The sequence below is a fragment of the Alosa pseudoharengus genome, unplaced genomic scaffold (assembly GCF_046254945.1).
Source record: "Alosa pseudoharengus isolate Yale_2024_CS ecotype anadromous, Long Island Sound unplaced genomic scaffold, YU_APseudo_1.1 YU_APseudo_1.1_scf_5, whole genome shotgun sequence".
NCBI lineage: Eukaryota > Metazoa > Chordata > Actinopteri > Clupeiformes > Clupeidae > Alosa > Alosa pseudoharengus.
In genome coordinates, this window is record NW_027468837.1 from 31,183,050 (window position 1) to 31,203,049 (window position 20,000).

A 20,000-nucleotide genomic window follows, 5' to 3' on the forward strand; every position below is an offset into this window, starting at 1 on the left:
AGATTAGACCATTGGGTGCAGTGGCTGTTGTGGGGGAAGTATGGCAGATTAGACTGGGGTAGGGTGGGATTGAGGGTGTTGTTGGGGCATTAGCGAGGTAGATTAGAGCCATGGGGGGGGGGTGGGTATGGCGTGGAGGCAGAGGGCAGAGAGAGCTGGCTGGGTGGAGATGTGGGTGGAGATGTGGGTGCTCTGGTAAACACGCAGCGCTCCCATCAGGGTCGTTATCAGGCATGGAGCTCTGCTCACCATGAGCACTTTACGACCCGCACTAATGAGAGGAGAGAAACCAGAGGACCATAACACTAAAACACCTCTCCCTCTCTCTCGCTTTCTCTCTCCCTCCCTCTCTCTCGCTTTCTCTCTCCCTCCCCCTCTCTCGCTCTCTCTCTCTCTCGCTCATCTTTCTCTTTTGTTTATGTTCTCATCTGTCTTTCTGTTCATCTTTTACTCCCCCTTACTCTACATCTCTATCCATCCCTTGACCCCCCTCCTCTCTCTCTCTCTTTCTCTCTCTCTCTTTCTCTCCCTCTCTTTCTCTCCCTCTTCTCCCTCTCTCCCTCCCTCCCCCATCTCTCTGTAGGACCTGAAGCCTAGTAACCTGGCAGTAAACGAGGACTGTGAGTTGAAGGTAAGTGAGCAAAGACATTAATCCCAAATCAAACAAAACACACATGTGCGCATGTACCACACACACATGCACACACATACACATCTTCTCACACTCGTGAACTAACAGAGGCAGTATGTACACATACACACACACATATATATTTGCATATATACGTACGCATACATAATACACACACTCAAATATCCTGTCACACAAAAAACAGGCAACACATACACACTAACTCTTACTCTTACTCTTACACTCTTTGTGAACAGCAGAGGTGTTTTTAGTCCTTGAACAGAGATTGTGAACGTTTAAACATGTTTTCTCTGAGCAGTCAAATTTGAATAATTTTGTGTAAGGGCAGTTCCAGCGTTATGGATGTGACAATTGGACTCATATTGGTAAACAAAATGCCTTAACTTTGCATAACTTTTAATACAACCTCTGTCCTCTGAATACTGAGAAATCCTCAAATTTCATATAATCAATTTCATCCTAAGAATACAAGGCATTTTATCAGCGTTATGGATGTGACATGAAATGGACACACTTTTGTGAGAGATTACAGGTTTTCTACAAACTCTGTGAATTTTGAAGGACACTGCCGAAACTATGATATATGTACCATGAAGGAGACTTGAATGAACACAAATGTGTTTTTGAAACTATGCGTCATTTTCGTAATGCATTATGTAGGAAAAACTGGCGTTATGGATGTGACGGTTTCACGTTATGGATGTGACGTGTCTGAACCAGTCCTTGACAAACTACATAAAACACATAATTAAGTAGTGAATTTTGATATGAAACAATTGAAATAGTAATCATGAAAAACTAGCGATGAAATTATTGCTTCCTCAGTGCCCACTAAGATCCACAGGAAGAATCAGGACAACAAGTCATTTAAAATATAAATTTATTTTTTTATTTTTACTGTCATCAATTTTGGTCAGTGATTCCCGGGTTACTGAAACACCAGGGAACATGAAACTTGGTGGCCACTCCCCTAAATAACTAGCCCTACCTGAACCGTTGCACCCAAGATGACAAAATATTTATGGTATGTTAGTCTCAAGAGCCCGCATGAACCTAACCCATACCCACTCATTTGTGATTTGCACACATAAAGTACATGCACGCGCACGTGCACACATGCACACACACGCACATGCGCGCACACACACACACACACACGCACGTACAGTCGCACACATACAGACAGGCAAGCACACACACACACATAAACACATACAGACAGGCAAGCACCCACACACACACACACACACACACACACATGCACAAACACCCACCCACATGAATGCAGATACATAAACACACACACACAGGCACGCATACGCATGTGGGCATGCAAACACACACGCACACACACACACACACACACACACACATAAACACACAAACACAGGCACGCATACGCACATGCACACACACAGACACACACACACACTCTTATAAAAAAAAGCAAACTCACATATGCACACATTTACATGCACATGAGTTGCAGGAGTAGGAGATGGAGACAAATTGACAAGCGTGATTTATTTTTGTGAAGAGAATATGCAGGACTGAGAGGCGGTCATATTTTGTACCGCTATGCGGTACATCTAGTTTATTGCTGCCCTTACTCATGTTACTCTGTGGGTATTAGCTACAGAGGACCTGACACTTCAAATGCTGTCATATTGCGTCACATTTAAAATTAAACTGTGTTAAGCAGACGTGAACGGCAGGCTGAACAGATCTGCAACAGAAGGAGGTTGCTATGTTAACTCCAGCTGCAAAGTCAGCCATCTTCACCAGCTAACACGATAATCCAGTTACTGTACAACATTAGTATGACAGTTACAGGAAGATAATCGCTCAGATTTTCATTATTAGGCCACTTGAAAATAGGCTATGGCTAGGCTAATCACTGGAGGTATTTTAATATTATGTTTGTTTTGCTAATGGTTAGGCAAGGCCTCCCTGTGGTTTTGATCAACCTAATAATCTTTGAAATGTCAATTGTAAACACTAAGTTGAAATGCGTTGAAACTGACATGCCACCAGAACAGACGTTTTATCGGCTTTGAGGTATAATAAAGTCCCCAGTCTTGTAAATTCACATTATGTAACATCCATAACGTCACATCCATAACGCACCATTAAAGGTTTTAAAAGTAAGAAAGGGGCACAATTTGGTCATCACACTTTACATTGATATAAATCAGCTTTGCACAGACACTATGGACATTGTCGCATCAACACTGTATGTGTAGCATAAACTTTTCCTATAAAACGTTATGGATGTGACATGGCCATGGAACTTGCTGACTTAAAAACAAAAGCCTTACAAATGTAAGGAGTTTTGCTCTTAAAGGCAAGCTGAGCATAGACATTACTCTACCATTCCCTTGTCAATCTGGAATTTGTCAAATGACACAATTTGTTTGGACATTGGGTCCATTTATCCACTTTTGAAATATGTATAATATTACCATGTGAAATATGTTGTTTCTTTATGGTTGCACACCATATTTATGATGTAAAAAGAGTGTCATTCTCCATCAAATTCAATCAGATCAGTTACAAACAATAAAATATAGACCTAAATGAAGATTTTAACAACAGTTCTATTTGCGTATGCACAACTTTTTTTTTTCCATGGTAAGGATGACCTTTGCATGGAATTGCCCGTAAACAACATCTCTCCTCACGTCTCTGTAGATTCTGGACTTTGGTCTGGCGCGACACACGGACGATGAGATGACCGGCTACGTGGCGACGCGCTGGTACCGGGCGCCGGAGATCATGCTCAACTGGATGCACTACAACATGACAGGTAGGCACAGGTCACTGCCATATGACCAGCAGGAACATTACAGCTGACTACAGGTCAATTTCACTGCCCACTACAATATGACCAGTAGGGACATTACAGTATTGTCGGCTCTAGATCACCTACTCACTACAACATGACCGGTAGAAACACTATTGTTGACTGTATGTCACCTACACTGCTTGCCCGGTGCCCGCCATGTTGAAATGGCCAGTGTGGGGTGAGACTGGTAAGAGGAAAAGTCCCATTGCACCTGGCGCCCACTGCGCCGTGGTGTGTTTTTCTAACATGTTCTTAGATGAGTGCCAGCTGGGGACAGTTTGAGTGAGTACACACACACACACACACACACACACATACACGGACGGACACACACACACGCACGCGCGCACACACCCAGGCACGCACGCGTTCACACACACAGTCACACACAGCTGTACAGTATATGCGGGCCCTCCGACATGTTCTTGGATAAGGTCAAGCAGGGGATAGTCTGAGTGAGTGAGTGATTGATAACGGGTTCGGTGACTGACATTCCAAACATTGGTCAAGTCAGGCCGTTAAGAGTTGACAATGCAGTAATACATTATTGAGGAACAAGGAGTCGATAGGGCGGCAAACAGTTAGTCCTACACGGGAAGGACAAGAAAAACAGCGATCAAATTAAGTCAAGTAATAAAGTTAAATGTGATCAATAAATAAAGTTGTAAATAAATAGTAATAATAATAATAATAATAATAATAATCTGACGCCAGCACCAAATCATTGCTGGAGGATCACCTTAGCTGCTACTGGAGAGGGAAACACCTATATCCAGCCTTCTTTAAAGTGTTGCAGATAAATCCAGCCTTCTTTAAAGTGTTGCAGATGTTCAGCATGGTCAGTTCAAATCTAAGAAGGATTGTGAAAGGAAAACTACAGCCAGCCATGTCTGGAAGATTGTGCTAATTAACTGAAGTGAGTAGGAGAGGATTAAGTGTGTGTGTCTGTGTGTGTGTGTGTGTGTGTGTGTGTGTGTGTGTGTGTGGGTGTGTTTTGCAGTTGACATCTGGTCGGTGGGTTGCATCATGGCGGAGCTGCTGACTGGACGAACCCTCTTCCCTGGAACAGACCGTATCCTTCACGCTGCATCTGTTTTCTCTGTGCTGTACTTTGTTTACTCTGTTTTGTTTCCGTTGTTCGTTTTGTTGTCGTCTGAGTGAAAGTAGTGGGTTTGACAGCCCCCTGGTGTGAGCGTCCATGTGCAGCAGTAGGTCTGAATGGCGGCTAGTCTCCGTCATCGCTGTTCCCATATGAGGAGAAGCGGCCGGCCAGCTCTGATCGCAGAACAGGAGCCGATCGTTTGCAAGGCACATAGCAGCCAAAGCAAAAATACAATTAGAAGACGGGGCTCTATTTTCTTTTATTTTTTTTCGAATGTCCACAGTCCATACGTGCCGCTGTCACATGTTGTGTTGCCCATTCCATTGTCCAGAGGAAGTGCATTGTTGCTGCATGCGCTCCGTGAACATTCTGCTTCAGTTGTGTGTTCAATGGAGCACAGCTGTTCTAAATGATCAGAATCTCCACACAGCTGGTATCATATGAACCATAAGCAAGAAATCCACATCTCCACACAGCTGTTATCATATAAGGCATAAGAAAGGAATCTAAATTCCCCGCCTAGCTCTTGATATCAGATAAAAGCGTAAGCAATTAATCCGAATCTACTCATTGTTTGTTTAAATGTGTTGCACATGCATTGTGGTCAAAAGTCCATCCCACCATCAGTGGGGTGAGGTTGTGTAGAGTGCAGGGCAGGGGATATCAAGTGACCATGTGGAGGACTAACTGCAGTCCCAGCTGGCACATGGGCGCCGTAACACTCTGGCCCAACTTTGACCTGGATTGCCTCACTGCTGCCCTCTAGGGGTCAGAGGCTGTACTCGCACAGTGTGCAGGCAGGCTGGCCGGTCCTGTTCACCGGCGGCTCCATAGAGAATGACTCAGCCTCGACAGTTTTCTTGGAGTCAGTGTGACTCACTGGGTTAACTGCCTCTGTGGCAGAATGAATTTCACTCACACAAACCTTGCCTGTGGCACTGGTAAACAGGCCCCACTCACACTCACACACACACACACATACACACATAAGCACCCTTCATACAGAAGTTTTGTTTTTGTTATTGTTGGGAGTTGGTGAGAGCACTATCAGTACTATCACTCTCTTATAAACACTCAGAGGACGGTCTGACCCACAGTTCCAGGAAAGTGTTATATTGATAACATCAGCTGGAGTCTGCCCTCATTCCCTCCCTTAACAGTCACTCTCTGCCTGCTCTCTGTTTATCTGGTGACGTACGTGTGTGTGTGTGTAAGAGAGAGAGAAAGAAACACAGACACACACACACACACACACACACACTCACACTCACACTCACACTATCATGATCAGGTAACAGCACACAACTCTGTACAATGACAGTTTGTAGTTTTGCGTGTGAAACCAGCCGTCTGCTGCCATGACCTTTACGGAGACAAACAAAGTCATTCTATCCGTTCTGTCTACGAGCACAGTGTGTCTGTGGAAAGGTGTGTCTCGCCCATCCATTCACCACTTGCATAATGGGGGTGGGCAGGGCAAGAAGCCAACGCCTGCCAAACCAAAAATATTTACGCAGCATGCAAGGATTGCAGAACCATCAGACATGTGCAAAGCGTTCTATTAGCGGCTTTGATGGCACGCAGGTATTCAGAGAATGTCTACAGCCCTCCTTACACTGAAAGACTTCAAAAGACAAGTTATCGAGTTTTTAAGATTTATGATTTTGCAACGACTAGTGATCTTGCAGGGTCACTGATTACAAGACTGCAACTGGATTCCTTTTACTTATTTTCCATCGTGCACTAGATATCAACAGGAACTCAAACAATAGCCTACTCATATCAATGTCATATTTTCGTGTTTCTGCAGTATTGTTTAATGTGTGACATCCCTAACCGATATAAGAAACAAAATAACAAATTATCATATTCATGGGTTTCATCACATCCCTTGCCACAGATGTATAAAATCAAGCACTTAGATTATGAATGCAGACTGCTTGGTGCTTGATTAATACACCTGTGATAAGGGACCTTATGAAACCCAGGAATAGGCTACAGCTGTCGCCTATTTTGCCCCTTCCTGTTTAGTGTTGGAGTGAGCTCACTATTGATTTTTACACTGTTCACCTCACTATTTGCATGAGCCACGACTAAAAGACTTGCGATAATATCAACCATGTTTGATATTGTCGTAACGGCAAAACTAGAAAAAGACTGACTCTGACTGACTTAAAACCGCTAAGATTGGCACCTTATACTAAACAATCTAGTTGACTGAAGCGCACCACGACTCCAGTACATGATTTCTGTCCGACTGGAAATTTAGTCGCCGACTGTGAAATCACACGAAAATCGTAGAATGTAAGGCCGGCTTTAGTTGAGGGAAGAGATTCGAGAAGAGGAAGAAGACGGAGCCAGAATGCCTACGGGTTTTCCCTGTGGACAAATACTTCCCAGTTTGATGCATTTGGTTTTGGGATGTTTAGTTGTGTGATGTTTTGCTGTCAAATGAATGACTGTTGTGCGTCCAGTTCTGTCGTGGGCCATTAGAAGGGTCCTCTGCTTGGCATGGCTGTGGGACTGGTCCACTGCTTGGCAAAGAGTGTGCTGGAAGGCTCGGCACAGCAGTCGCATGCCACACGCCCGGGCTCCTGCCTGTCTGCATCACGTCTCAATAGCGCCCTCTAGTGTTAACTCTCAGCATGTCACTGCTCTTCATCTTAAACCACAGTCATGCCTCAGAGCTGCTCATCCTGAAATGGATCCGCCTGAGATCTGGCTGTGATCTGGTCTAGAGTGAACTTGTTATCTGATGTCACTTCCTCCATCTCCACATCACCCACGCATGCCTGTTGTCCCATTTTCCTCACTAACACTAATGGCCTATGCAGATTACACGATTTCAGCCTGATTTCGCTATGATTTCGCTATGATTTTGTCGTAGCCGACACATTTTCAGTGTTCGAATATGAAGGGTTGGGAACGACGCCGAAGGAGGAATGCGTCTTGTCCTGCCTTGCCTGGAAGATACATGTGGCTGAGCCGGGGTAAGCGTTCACACTAAAAAATCAACACAGATGTAGCCCTGGTCAAATGCAGGGTAGGAGTTGCTGTCCTCAAATACCCTGGGTGGAGTTTTGACCCTCTGACGGTCCTGGGGAGCCTCCATGCAGCCTTGAGTTTTCCTTTATGTGGTCTGGAAGATATTGACCAGCTGAAGCTTATCATGATGCTGGTGGGGACGCCTGGCTCAGAACTCTTGATGAAAATCTCTTCAGAGTCTGTGAGTGCATGAGACCTGCTCGTGTTTGAGCTGACCAGAGCAGAGCCTGCGTGTGTGTGTGTGTGTGTGTGTGTGCAATGTCCGCCCGGACACTACTGCCTGCCCTCTGTCTCACTCTTTCTCTCACTCTTTCTCTCACTCTTTTTCTCTCGCTGTCTTCCTCTCTCTGTGTCACTCCCTCCAGTCACACTGCATCTCTACCTCTTTCTCCCTCTCTCTCCCTTTACCTCACTCTTTCTTTCTCTCCCTCTCTCTTTTTCTCCCTCTCTCTTTTTCTCTCTCTCTTTCCCTTTCTCTCTCTCTCCCTCTCTCTGTCTGTCCATCTCTGGCATGTTGTAATTACTCCTCCTTTCATCTTGTGTAATTATGAGTGTGCTGTCCTGGAAAAAGTTCTGATGTGAGCACTGGATAGATGACTGATGGGGCAAGCGGCTTTCTGACCTCTGAGTGGAGTGAAGCTTTCTCTGATCTTAACTGCTTTCTCATGTAGGCCTCACAAGCCTGTGTGTGTAGTATGCAACACTGCATGTGTGTATGTTGTGTTGTGTGTTGTGTGTGTTTTTGTGTGTGTTTATGTGTGTTTAAGCTCCAATTTCTGCCCTCCATTCTCTCCTCCCCCACACCCCACCCCTCTCTGTTGCCATGGAGACCAATGAGGAGGTGTGTGGTGACGGGACAGTAGAGGTGCTGTGTGTGTGTGTTTGTTTGTTTGTTTGTTTGTTTGTTTGTTTGTGTGTTGTTTGGCCCTTGACTCTGTGCGTAAGATATAAACCAGCTTCAGCAGATAATGAGGCTGACGGGAACTCCGCCTGCCTCCCTTATAAGCAGGATGCCCAGTCATGAGGTGAGAACCGCCCCCATGACCTCCAGATGACCTTCAAACAACCTACGGATGACCTTTCAGATGACATGGCTGTTTAGGTTGAAGCCATCGGTAGAAAAACTGCATAGCGCCCCCAAAAGCAGAGCACATTTCCATTTTGTCCCCTGTGGGGAAAAACGAGAAATTAGACATTTAAAAGTCCAGTCTAGTCCAGTTCGACACCCAGTGAAAGATGCCTAGAAAATAAGTTCTCTGACCCGCTCACCTGACCATCAGTTTGCTGTCCTCCACCTTAAGGTAATATCCACAGGCGGTTTGTGTGAATGGTTCTCTGATCCACTACCCCCTGAACCCATGACCTTTGCCCTGACCTTTGCCCTGACCTCTCCCATGACCTCTGCCCTGACCTCTCCCATGACCTCTGCCCTGACCTCTCCCATGGCCTCTGCCCTGACCTTTGCCCTGACCTTTGCCCTGACCTCTGCCCTGACCTCTGCCCTGACCTCTCCCATGACCTCTGCCCTGACCTCTCCCATGGCCTCTGCCCTGACCTGTCCCATGGCCTCTGCCCTGACCTGTCCCATGGCCTCTGCCCTGTCGGTGAGATGCTCACACAGGTTGACTAATGCAGCCGTGTGCATTGATAGTCCTAAAACAGTGGCCACGGGACTAACTGAACAGGTCCTGGGTACGAGCACACTGAGAGGACTGAGGAGAGAAGCTGTAGCTGTAGCCAGGAGAAGAGAGATAGCTGACGCCGGACTTCATTTCAAGTGAATCAGTGCCATTCAATAATAATAATTACCTCCTGTCCTGTCCTGTCTATGCTGCTTACCTGATCGCTTTGACCTCTGACCTCTCGCCTGACTGCTGTGGTCATGTGGTCACTTTTTGGCCCGTGAGTTATAATCAGCACCGTTGCCTGCTCCGAGCACAAGCTGCCTCCCACTCCTGTCTGGCTGTGTGATCCTGACGAGGTCTCTCATGCAGTGCTGCATGGAGAAGATAAAGAGGTGTCTGTGTGTGTGGACTTCAGCAGAGTAATGGTGTTTTTGTCTTTTGAATGCAGGCGAGAAACTACATCAACTCACTCCCCCAAATGCCAAAAAGGAACTTTGCAGACGTGTTCATTGGGGCAAACCCAACGGGTAGGTAATTTAAAAGCAGTATGAGCATGAGTTCTTCTGCAGAGAATTAGACACTGGGTGGGATTACATGGACTCTTTTATTCTGATTAGAACCTTGATTGGAATAAAACTGCCGATCTGATTAGAATTTTAATTGGAATGAAAGGGGTGGTGTATTCCGTTCTTATGAGAGAGAGAGAGCGTGCAAACACACACATAGTTCTGTTGAGTGTGTGTGTGTGTGTGTGTGTAAACCTCTGTGTTTGGACCTCTCCACACACAGCCGTCGACCTGCTGGAGAAGATGCTGGTGCTGGACACGGATAAGCGGATCACGGCGTCTGAGGCCCTGGCCCACCCGTACTTCGCCCAGTACCACGACCCGGACGACGAGCCTGAGGCAGAGCCGTATGACCAGAGCTTTGAGAGCCGCGAGCTGGAGATCGACGAGTGGAAACGTGAGTGTGTCACACACACACACACACTCACACACACACACAGACCTGCTGGCATTGCAGAAGTGCCAGTGCTAAAGTAGTCTCTGAACTGGAAATTAAATGAGAATATTTATGGGTTCTGTAAGCAAAATCTTAACAGGTAAAAAATGTGTTATTAATGTAGCTTTTGTCCATGCGTTGAGTGAGCTTACTATGAGGTGATCAGAATGACAGGTGATTAGTGCATATGATGGACAATGCCCCCCCCCCCCCACTCCCTGCAGGGCTGACGTTTGAGGAATTGGTCAGCTTTGTCCCTCCGCCCCTCGACGAAGACGAGATGGAGTCGTGAGGGAGGGAGAGACGTGACATCATGCATGGTCCAGCCCCCTCTCGCCGGCCGCAGAGGACACTGCCCCCCACTGGACCAATCCCCCCACCCCCACCCCCTCTCCCCCAACAGGAACACAAGAACACAAACAGGAAATGGATGATCTCAAAGTGCCTGTAGCTGAATCGTCAGCTGTGGGTCCCTCCGTAGGTCAAAGGTCAAACAAGGCAATATCTTCGGCTCATCCCCTTACCTGTTATGAAATGTGGGTTTGAAAACAAACCTCAAAATAGAAAGCGCTTCGATCGATATACTGACGCACGGAGGACGCAGAAGACATCTAACGTGAATGCTTTTTCTGAATTAGCAAATACACGGACAGCCACGACAATACAGAACTCGGGAAGGAAATTTTGACATGCAAAGCAAATAAACAGATGCTATTTGTTGTGCACAGTGTATAGCCTATGCCTGCATAGGTTGGGGTATGAGTTCTCCCAAAAAGAGACTTTTGGAAGCAGCGCTTAAGAATTTTCTCCAGGTTTTCTAGTTTTCCGTCTTCAGTCAGAGCGGAGCGCTGTGTCTGCCGTCTACTTGCATGTTCCAGTGTTCGAGCTGTGTAAATAAATACCTTAGCAAGCACTCGTGTAAATAAGTTATGACAGACGGCCATCGTTACCAGTTACTCTGCCAAGGAACATCTCTCCTGCCTCTAGCCTCTCACCGCTCCGACACACACACACACACACACACACACACACACACACAAACACACACACACACTCTCACTCACTCTCTTTTGCCCAGTTTGTGTCTTTCTATGACCTTAGTTCTAAAAGAATGTCTGCTCAAACGCCCGCCAGTCAATCAATTTTTACAATCAAGAATGTCATCTTTTTATTTTGAATTTGGAGAATGTAGACCATTTCCAGTTTTACTCTAGCAAATTTTAAACATAGCCTGACCATGAGCTGGCCGCTGCCTGTAGTCCAGCCACCCCGCTCTATATCCGTGCTCTGGAACAGGAATGACCTAAGAGAGCCGCATGAGTTGATGATACGAAAGCTACTGACCTTACAGCAGGTGAGCTTAGTCCAGGTTCCGCATGAGTTGATATACAAAAGCTACTGGCCTTACAGCTGCTGAGCTTAGTCCAGATTCCCATTTGACATGATCTACATATCTAATCCTCTGCTGGGGAGAAGCTGTCTGTCCCTCTTAGTTTAACCTCCTCTCAGTGTCCCAGAAGTCTCCACGTGAACGTGCGTCCCAGTCCGCTGGCTAAAGCAAGGCCGCTCTGTCCTCTCCACTCGTCCTGCTCCCTTTCTCTGTGCAACTTCTTTATTTGTTTTGTTGAATGAAAAGAACGGAGAATATGCAGGTGCATAGGTTGCCCTCTCGACCTATAGGAACTTCTAATCCTGATTTAGAATGGCAAAGTGATTCTTTTTAAAATGTTAATTATTTTATTCTATTTTATTTCATATTTCTGTTTTTGTGTAATCCACATGTTGTTCCGTTTTGAAGAAAAGTGTGTGATACCGTTTGTATATTTAGACGAATGGATTTTGTTCCACTGTAGAAACAGCTGTCAGCATGTGTATGAGCCAGTGATTAGACATCTGTGGGGGCCCTCCAACAGAAGCACTCAATACCAGCAGAATCCCCCGTTCCAGATCACCTCAGCCCACAGCAGGTTCCCCACATACCCTCGTTCTGCACAACAAACACCCCCACACCAGGACTTCCCCCCACACCAGGACTGCCCCCCACAAACACCCCCACACCAGGACTGCCCCCCACTCCAGGACTGCCCCCCAAAAACACCCCCACACCAGGACTGCCCCCCACAAACAACCCCCTCTTTTTACATGTGTTTAAGTTTATTCCCAAATGTGGATTCCTCATGGACTGGTATTACGTTGAACCTCTGAGAAGCAATATCGGTATTGAGCTTGGCTCGCTCTCCCTCTGTCCCTCTCTCTCTCTCTCTCTCTCTCTCTCTCTCTCTCTCTCTCTCTCTCTTCCTCTGTCCCTCTCTCTCTTTCTCCTCTCTCTTTCTCTCTTTCTTTCTCTCTCTCTCACTCTCTCTCTCTGAGTGTGTGGAATTGTTTTACTGTTTATGGGCACAAGTTTACAGGGCTCCAAAGGCTTCGTATTGAAATTGACGTCACATAATTGGAAGACCTGTCCACATCGTATTTATTACATGGTGAGACAAGCCAGGTCTGCCATATATTAATGTGATATATATATATACAGTGATTATTTTCTTTTTGTTGCAAAATGAAAGAGCGTCTGTCCTTGTCTTGTTGTTTTGTGCCCTGTGCACACAAACAATTCTCAGTCTACCAACAACACAGGTAACGCAAAACCACTGCATAAAATTAATAAATAAAGGCAATTATTTTTCAGAATCGTTGTCTTCTCATAAAACATGTTTTGTTTGTCATTCTGTTTCTAGTCCTTCTGGGGTGTATGATGTGAAAACACAGGTATGCACATGCATTCAGTGCAGCACAGCTGAAAATTGCCAATGAAACAGCTCTTAGTGTTCGCCCATGACATCCCATAATTTTGGAGAGTACATAGCAGGGCTTTTGTCCAGATTCAGAAGTCATCTCTGGTTCACTCTCCTCTCTTTAGTTCACCCCAGTAGTTTCCAATGGACTTCAGATCAGGGAACCATGGCAGAATGTTGTGTTCAGTAAACACTTTTTGTGTTGATTGTGATATATGTTTTGGAATATTGACCTGCTGGATAATCCAATCATGACACACTTTTAGTGTCTCTGCTGAGGCGGTCAGATTTTGATTTAAAATGTCCAGGCATTTCATGCAGTTTTAGATTCCATCACCTAATGGGTTTCCCAGGGCTTTTGGAATACAGCTGCATCTTAAAAAAATTAGAATATCATGTAAAAGTGTCCCATAATTTATTTTAAAAAGTGAAACTAAGTGAATGTAAAAACCAGCCCCAGTACCACACAGACTCTCTCCACTATACTTACCAGTGGGCATCTTTAGTTAGTCACATGTAATATACTTACATCATAAGTTTGCTAGGCTTTGCATTTAGTGACCATCTAAGCAGCTTTACTAGACTGGAGATCACTAATTAGACCAGTGCAGTCGCCTGGAGATTGGACACCATACCTGAGCCTGGAATGACACTACAATTACAGAGCAAACCTGTATATCTTTTACAATTATATGATATGTGATCAAGTCATAAACAGGCGTGTTGTAGCCAGGGGTGTAGCACAAGATCCTGGGCCCTACGCATAGGCAGTCCTGATGGGGCCCCCATGTCCCACCCTCATCCATATATTCCAGACTTTTCAAGGGCCCTTCCTCCCCTTGGGGCCCTAGTAATCAGTACTGGTTTTACCCTCAGTCCAACACCCCTGGTTGTAGCTGCTATTTAATGAACCCCATAAAGGCTCAGTAAGATCTTGAGGATATTTCGGCCTAGGAAGATAAATTGTGAGCTACACAGTTTAACAGAGAGCTTGGAAATGGAAACAATACTGTTACGAAGGAGATGGAAATGGCTACGGCATAGATACAGTCTATGGGCTAGGGCATGTACTTATGAAACCATATGATGACATCACAAAAATAGCGCCTTCCCAGAAGGAAGAGGCAAAAGAGGGAGACTCAAAACAACCCGGAGACGAACCAGGAAGGTGTAATGAAGGAGGTTACAGCTGGAACACCACTGAGAAGAAGGCACACAACAGGGACGAGTGGAGATCCTAGTCCTTGCCTCATGTACAGCACAACAATATAGAAAGAAAGAAACTAGAAATAATATAGCCTACTGGGGTAACAGGCGTATTATTCATGTCGTCAATTCAAATTGATTTGGCCATTCCTGAACGCACAGATGTGAACCAGTAGATGGAGCCAATGGTACAGTAATGGCTTTGAGTCTCTGAGAAAACTATAATTTACTGGCATTGATGTGTAGCCTAACTAAAATATTATTGGTGAACCTATTCTGATCTATATATTAGGTCAGAGATTTAGGATCTAATTAACTTATAGCCTAATAAATAAATCAGTATGAAACACAGCTAAAGCTCCAAACTCTAAACAGGCAATGTTTTAAAATATTGTTTTTTGTAAAACAGTACAGCACCCACAAATGAAACTTGATCTACTTCTCAAGTACAATTGACCAAGTCGGGGTGTGACGCTGATATGACCAGTGAGGGAGTTTTGAGTATGCAAGTTATCAGCAGGACGCCTGCGCCGAAGTTGACACTCTGAACCTCAGCGGAAAAACGGGTGAAACATGGAAAGAAAGGGTAAGCGGACAGCTATCTTACAAACAAGAGTAGTGCTACACTGACCACTTATTGCAACGGTGCCGAATAAGACACACATGTCAAACGTTACTGATGCTCAGTGAACATCTGCTCTGACGGAATGACTAGGGCATAGCACTTGGCAAGACAATAGTGAACCATGCTTGGCAGCGAGGTAGCATTTAGCTGCCGAGCTAACGCAGATGTTCATAGGAGCTACATTAGCAAGACTACGCTTAGTTTGCTCCTAAATTCATGCTGCGGGCTTGCCCCACAAGTGTAGAACAGTTGATGACTAATGATCTATAATCATATTTGTTACAATAAACTTACTGACATCAATGCTGTGTGCGTGTGTCAATATGTAACCAGATAGCATTTGAATGACACACATATGCAAGTTTACCCATGTATTGTCGAACTTTACTAGCTAGCTCTTGAACGGAGTGACAAAGTAGACACTTTGTCCACGAATTTGCTGTGCTTACTAAATGTAGGACATGGAAAGACTCAAGGTGGGCAGGAAATAATGATATAACGTTGCGATATAGGCCCATTGGGTGGTTATGAGCCCAGCCAGCTACCTTGTGGTAGCGCGCTTTTTTATCAGCATAATGAACCTGGTGCATTTACTAACCACGTGATCAGGGACTTTTGAGTTATTTTCATAAAATGAATCTCTCAAACGTGTATGAACATAATTGAGAAGCTCTGTACACATTTTGTTTTTAATGCTGACAGCAAGTGCCATGGCACTTTGGCATGCGCAGATATGACAGGTGGATAGAAGAAAGTGACCCTTAGCTCATCACCTATCATTAGAATGTAATGTGGGGCAGACTGTTCTAAGTGTCTGACTGTATTCTGTTTCAGTTCTCGCTCTCCAGGCTCGGAAGAAAAGGGCCAAACCCAGAAAGCCTGGCAAAAAGTGAGTAGACATGGCAATGGCACTGTCTTTTTCTGGTTTAACACCGCTGTTAGAACGGGTCCGTATCTGTTACAACGTGGTGGCTTTACAGACAGGCCTTGTTACTGTGTATCGCTCCACAAATAAGGCATTGTTAACGGCATGGATGCAGCCCGCCTGCTTGTTAGTGAAGTGGTGCGGAAATGAAATTCCTAATGACACACTTTTTAGGAACAGACTAAAAGCCCCTTTTCCCCAGTCCTTGACAGTGGTTGTACTGCTTAAAACGTTTACAAAGTAGTTACTTATGAATATCCGCTTGTCAATGCCAAAACTATAATCTGTGAAGTTGAAAGTGCCATGTTTTATCTGTTATAAGTGTTATGTATGTTGCTACTTTCTGTCCAAGTATGAAACTGGAATATTCGTTTACATAGTATGTTTTATGACAGGGGTGTCCCACTTTCATTACTGGTAGGCAGTGGGTTGGATTTGTTGGAATGAGACTTCGAGGGGCCAGGTATCATTGGTGTCATGGTCATGATCATTTTTCCGCAGTGTCATGGTCATGTCAGTGTCATGGTCATGATCATTTTTCCGCATGGATTTGAGATTGTTGTCAGGGCGTAAGAAACCTGCTGCTGGGATGGCGCCCCTGTGTTATACTGTGCAAGATATGCACAGCAGCTATTAAGCTCTCCGTTGCTGCATATGTTTGCAAGGTGGTCAAAAAGTCACTCACCTGTGGGGATAAGTTTGCTTTAGCTCCACCTTGTGGCACCAGAATGGACACAACACCAATGATTATTGTAAAAAAATAAAAAAATTATAAATGTATCTCTGTACAGACATATGGTAATTAATTAGTGTTTACTCCCCCCCCCCCCCCCCCCTGATATCATTGTCCATCACGATGTTTTACTGTACACATCGTCAAATGCCAATTTAGGGGACATCGGCCAACCTGATGCCAACAATTAATGAACCTGTCCCCATCGAGTAGAGCTTCTTGCCCCCCACCACACACACACACACACACACACACACACACACACCGTTATGGCCGCACCTCTCCACTCTGCTGGGCCTCCCCAGCTGTAATCTCTCCACTCCACTCGGCAGATTATAACCCAATACCCTCCCAACACACACACACGCACAAGCCAGATTTGTCTTCGAGGTGCATGATGATGATGGACAGCATGATGATCACTTACTTGCTCAGAGAGGAGATAATTGTAATGTTGTGTGTGTGTGTGTGTGTGTGTGTGTGTGTGTGTGTGTGTGTGTGTGTGTGTGTGTGTGTGTGTGTGTGTGTGTGTGTGTGTGTGTGTGTGTGTGTGTGTGTGTGTGTGTGTGTGTGTGTGTGTGTGTGTGTGTGTAAGAGCTCAGACAGTTTAATCCAGTCCAGTGAGATTGTTGGTCTGTGCTGGTATGTGTTTAGGCCACTCTGTGTGGAAAACGATTGGGAGCTCAGCTTCACACTCTTACCTGAATCGCACAATGCTACTGAGAGAGACTACATAAAAATACATATCGGAACGTCACATATTACCAACCCATACTATATGTCCAACCTCTAACGTGTATATGTCACTTAATATTAATTTCTATACAACCCAAACGGCGGATTCCTAAAGAAACGCAAGCACCCACACCATAAGTGTATCTAAATTAGCTATGTACCAAAAATTACATTTTACCGTGACTCGAAGAGCTGTAAACAGTCTTGTAAGGCTGCGTGTACAAATCCGCTTGGAGCTCCAGTGGAATTTTTAATTGTGATGAGAATTCTCGGGCAAACCGTTGATGTGCCGTGGGAATATGCACCCACCAGCCCAGCACTAGATTTTGTTCAAATCTACACACCTATGGCTACTGAAAAATGTAAGGTTAATTTATCAAATGTTATTTTGAAGTATTAAAAAACATCGTTGTTTTAGAATTTTCAAACGAAATGGTTGGTAATTACGATATCAATTCTGGACAACGAGCTGAATCTGCTTTACCAAGGGTGTGCGAGATGCAGACCTCCTATCTTTATAACTAGTAGCCTGAAATATTAATATTTCATTTTGTTTGCTTGATTTTGTTCCGTGCCATTCCTGGCACAGCATACTTTGTAGCAGTGGCACTGTGTGTGTGTGTGTGTGTGTGTGTGTGTGTGTGTGTGTGTGTGTGTGTGTGTGTGTGTGTGTGTGTGTGTGTGTGTGTGTGTGTGTGTGTGTGTGTGTGTGTGTGTGTGTGTGTGTGTGTGTGTGTGTGTGTGCGGCTCTGTAAGGGGTGGGCAGTGCCCACGGGGTCATTGCTGGCATGCTGTGACTGCGGTCAGAATAAATAGAAGATGAAGAGCTGCCCATCTCCACGCCTCTGACCCCTCACTCAGACTGTCCCAGAGAAGCCCTTACATAAGCCTGCTCTGTGTGTGTTGTAGTGTTTGTTGTGTGTGTGTGTGTTGTGGTGTTTGTTGTGTGTGTGTGTGTGTGTGGTAAAGAGACAGACATAGATAGATGAATAACAACATTTTTGCAGGCATACACACATAAACACACATGTTCACACACACGCATAGAGAGAGAGAGTGCCGCACATGCATGTTCTCCCACAACAAATGCCCCTTGGCATGCATGAAGAGGCCATTGTGTGGCGCGGCGTGTTTGCTCCATGCGTGTGCCCACCTATCCCATGCCAAACATGTGTGGCATCCTACACAGCAGCCTGAGATTCCTGCTGCCTACTCGTCCTCCTCCCGCTCTCCTCTTTCTTTTCTGCTCTGTCTATCCCTCCCTCCTTCCTTCCCTCCTCCTTTTATTTGTGCTCTCTCTCTCCCAGCTCTCTCTTCTTTCCCCCGCTCTCTTATCTCTTTCCCTCTCTGTCCCCCCTTCTCTCCCCCTTTCCCTTTCCCATTTCTCTTTTCCCTCTCTCCCTTCTCCCCCTCCTCTCTCTCTCTCTCCTTCCCTCCCTCCCTCCCTCTCTCCCCCCCCTCTCTCTCCCTCTCCCACTTTCTCTCACTCTCCCTCTCTCTCTCTCCCCACTCTCTCTCCCTCCCTCTCTTTCTCTCTCACTCTCACTCTCCCCTCTCCCTCTCTCTCTCACTCTCCCCTCTCTCTCTCCCTCTCTCTCTCTCTCTCTCTCTCCCTCTCTCCCTCCCTCTCTTCTGCGGCTGAAGTGGCAGTGGTGAGGCGAACAGGCGGGTATCGATGGAGAGAGTGCGAAAGGAAAGAGAGAGAGAAATCCAGAGCAAGAGGAAGAGCGTGAGAGAGGGAGGGAGAGAGAGAGGGGGGGCGTTCAGAGCAAGAGGAACAGTGTTATAGAGAGAGAGAGAGAGGGAGGAGGCAAATAGTGTGAGAGTTACAGCGTGATAGAGAGAGAGAGAGAGAGTGAGCGGTCCAGGTGCAGCAGAGCTGATTGTTGCGGTACGGTTCCGACCCGTCCGGTTCCAGGATGTGGCTGCTGGACTGGATCGTCTCGCTCAACTCTGCGGTGGTGAAGCTCGCCAGCGGCCTGAGGTGCAAGTGAGTGTGTGTCCAGTGGACGCGGGGGGCCGAGGGAGGGAGGGAGGCATGAGGAGAGGGACAGGACCGGGCAGGTCGCCTCTAGTCTCGTCCTGTCCACTGACTTATTGATGACTTGATTCATTTTTAATCAGCTGCCAGATGCTTGCTTGCATGGACGTCCACTGTGGGTCTGCAGGGTACTGTCGTGTGTGTGCGTGTGTGCGTGTGTGCACATGCATGCACATGCACACTGTTGGACAGAGCTGGATGTCCCAGAGGTCTGACATTTTTCCTGATGTGTGTGTGTGTGAGAGAGAGAGATATGAGACTTAGTCCGAGTGTACATGGTTCGCTCCAGCGTTCCCCTGCACCTGATGTGTGTGTGTGTGTGTGTGTGTGTGTGTGTGTGTGTGTGTGTGTGTGAGAGAGAGAGATATGAGACTTAGTCCGAGTGTACATGGTTCGCTCCAGCGTTCCCCTGCACCTGATGTGTGTGTGTGAGAGAGAGAGAGAGATATGAGACTTAGTCCGAGTGTGCACGGTTCTCTCTCCAGCGTTCCCCTGCACCTGATGTGTGTGTGTGTATATGTGTGTGTGTGTGAGAGAGAGAGAGATATGAGACTTTAGTGCGAGGGTACACAGTTCTCTCTCCAGCGTTCCCCTGGACCTGATGTGTGTGTGTGTGTGTGTGTGAGAGAGACAGATATGAGACTTTAGTGCGAGGGTACACGGTTCTCTCTC

The 20,000-nt window shown here is 45.9% G+C and overlaps 2 protein-coding genes across 4 annotated transcripts in view; both read left to right on the forward strand.

Moving 5' to 3' along the window:
• Positions 1-12,978, forward strand: part of mapk14b (mitogen-activated protein kinase 14b) — a 26,718-nt gene extending 13,740 nt beyond the window's left edge. Inside the window, exons 6-12 of one of the 2 annotated variants that reach the window (XM_076268342.1) lie at positions 584-631; positions 3,344-3,458; positions 4,498-4,569; positions 7,746-7,825; positions 9,718-9,796; positions 10,059-10,232; positions 10,496-12,978. In XM_076268342.1, the coding sequence (XP_076124457.1) occupies positions 584-631; positions 3,344-3,458; positions 4,498-4,569; positions 7,746-7,825; positions 9,718-9,796; positions 10,059-10,232; positions 10,496-10,563 (636 nt within the window). In that variant the 3' untranslated portion in view covers positions 10,564-12,978. Of the gene's footprint in view, positions 1-583; positions 632-3,343; positions 3,459-4,497; positions 4,570-7,745; positions 7,826-8,589; positions 8,670-9,717; positions 9,797-10,058; positions 10,233-10,495 lie in introns of both variants that reach the window. The other variant, XM_076268341.1, reaches the window with a different exon arrangement.
• Positions 12,979-14,783: 1,805 nt separating this feature from the next.
• Positions 14,784-20,000, forward strand: part of srpk1b (SRSF protein kinase 1b) — a 54,004-nt gene continuing 48,787 nt past the window's right edge. For both annotated transcript variants that reach the window (XM_076267670.1, XM_076267671.1), the window contains exons 1-2: positions 14,784-14,855; positions 15,729-15,783. In XM_076267670.1, the coding sequence (XP_076123785.1) occupies positions 14,843-14,855; positions 15,729-15,783 (68 nt within the window). In that variant the 5' untranslated portion in view covers positions 14,784-14,842. The remainder of the gene's footprint in view (positions 14,856-15,728; positions 15,784-20,000) is intronic.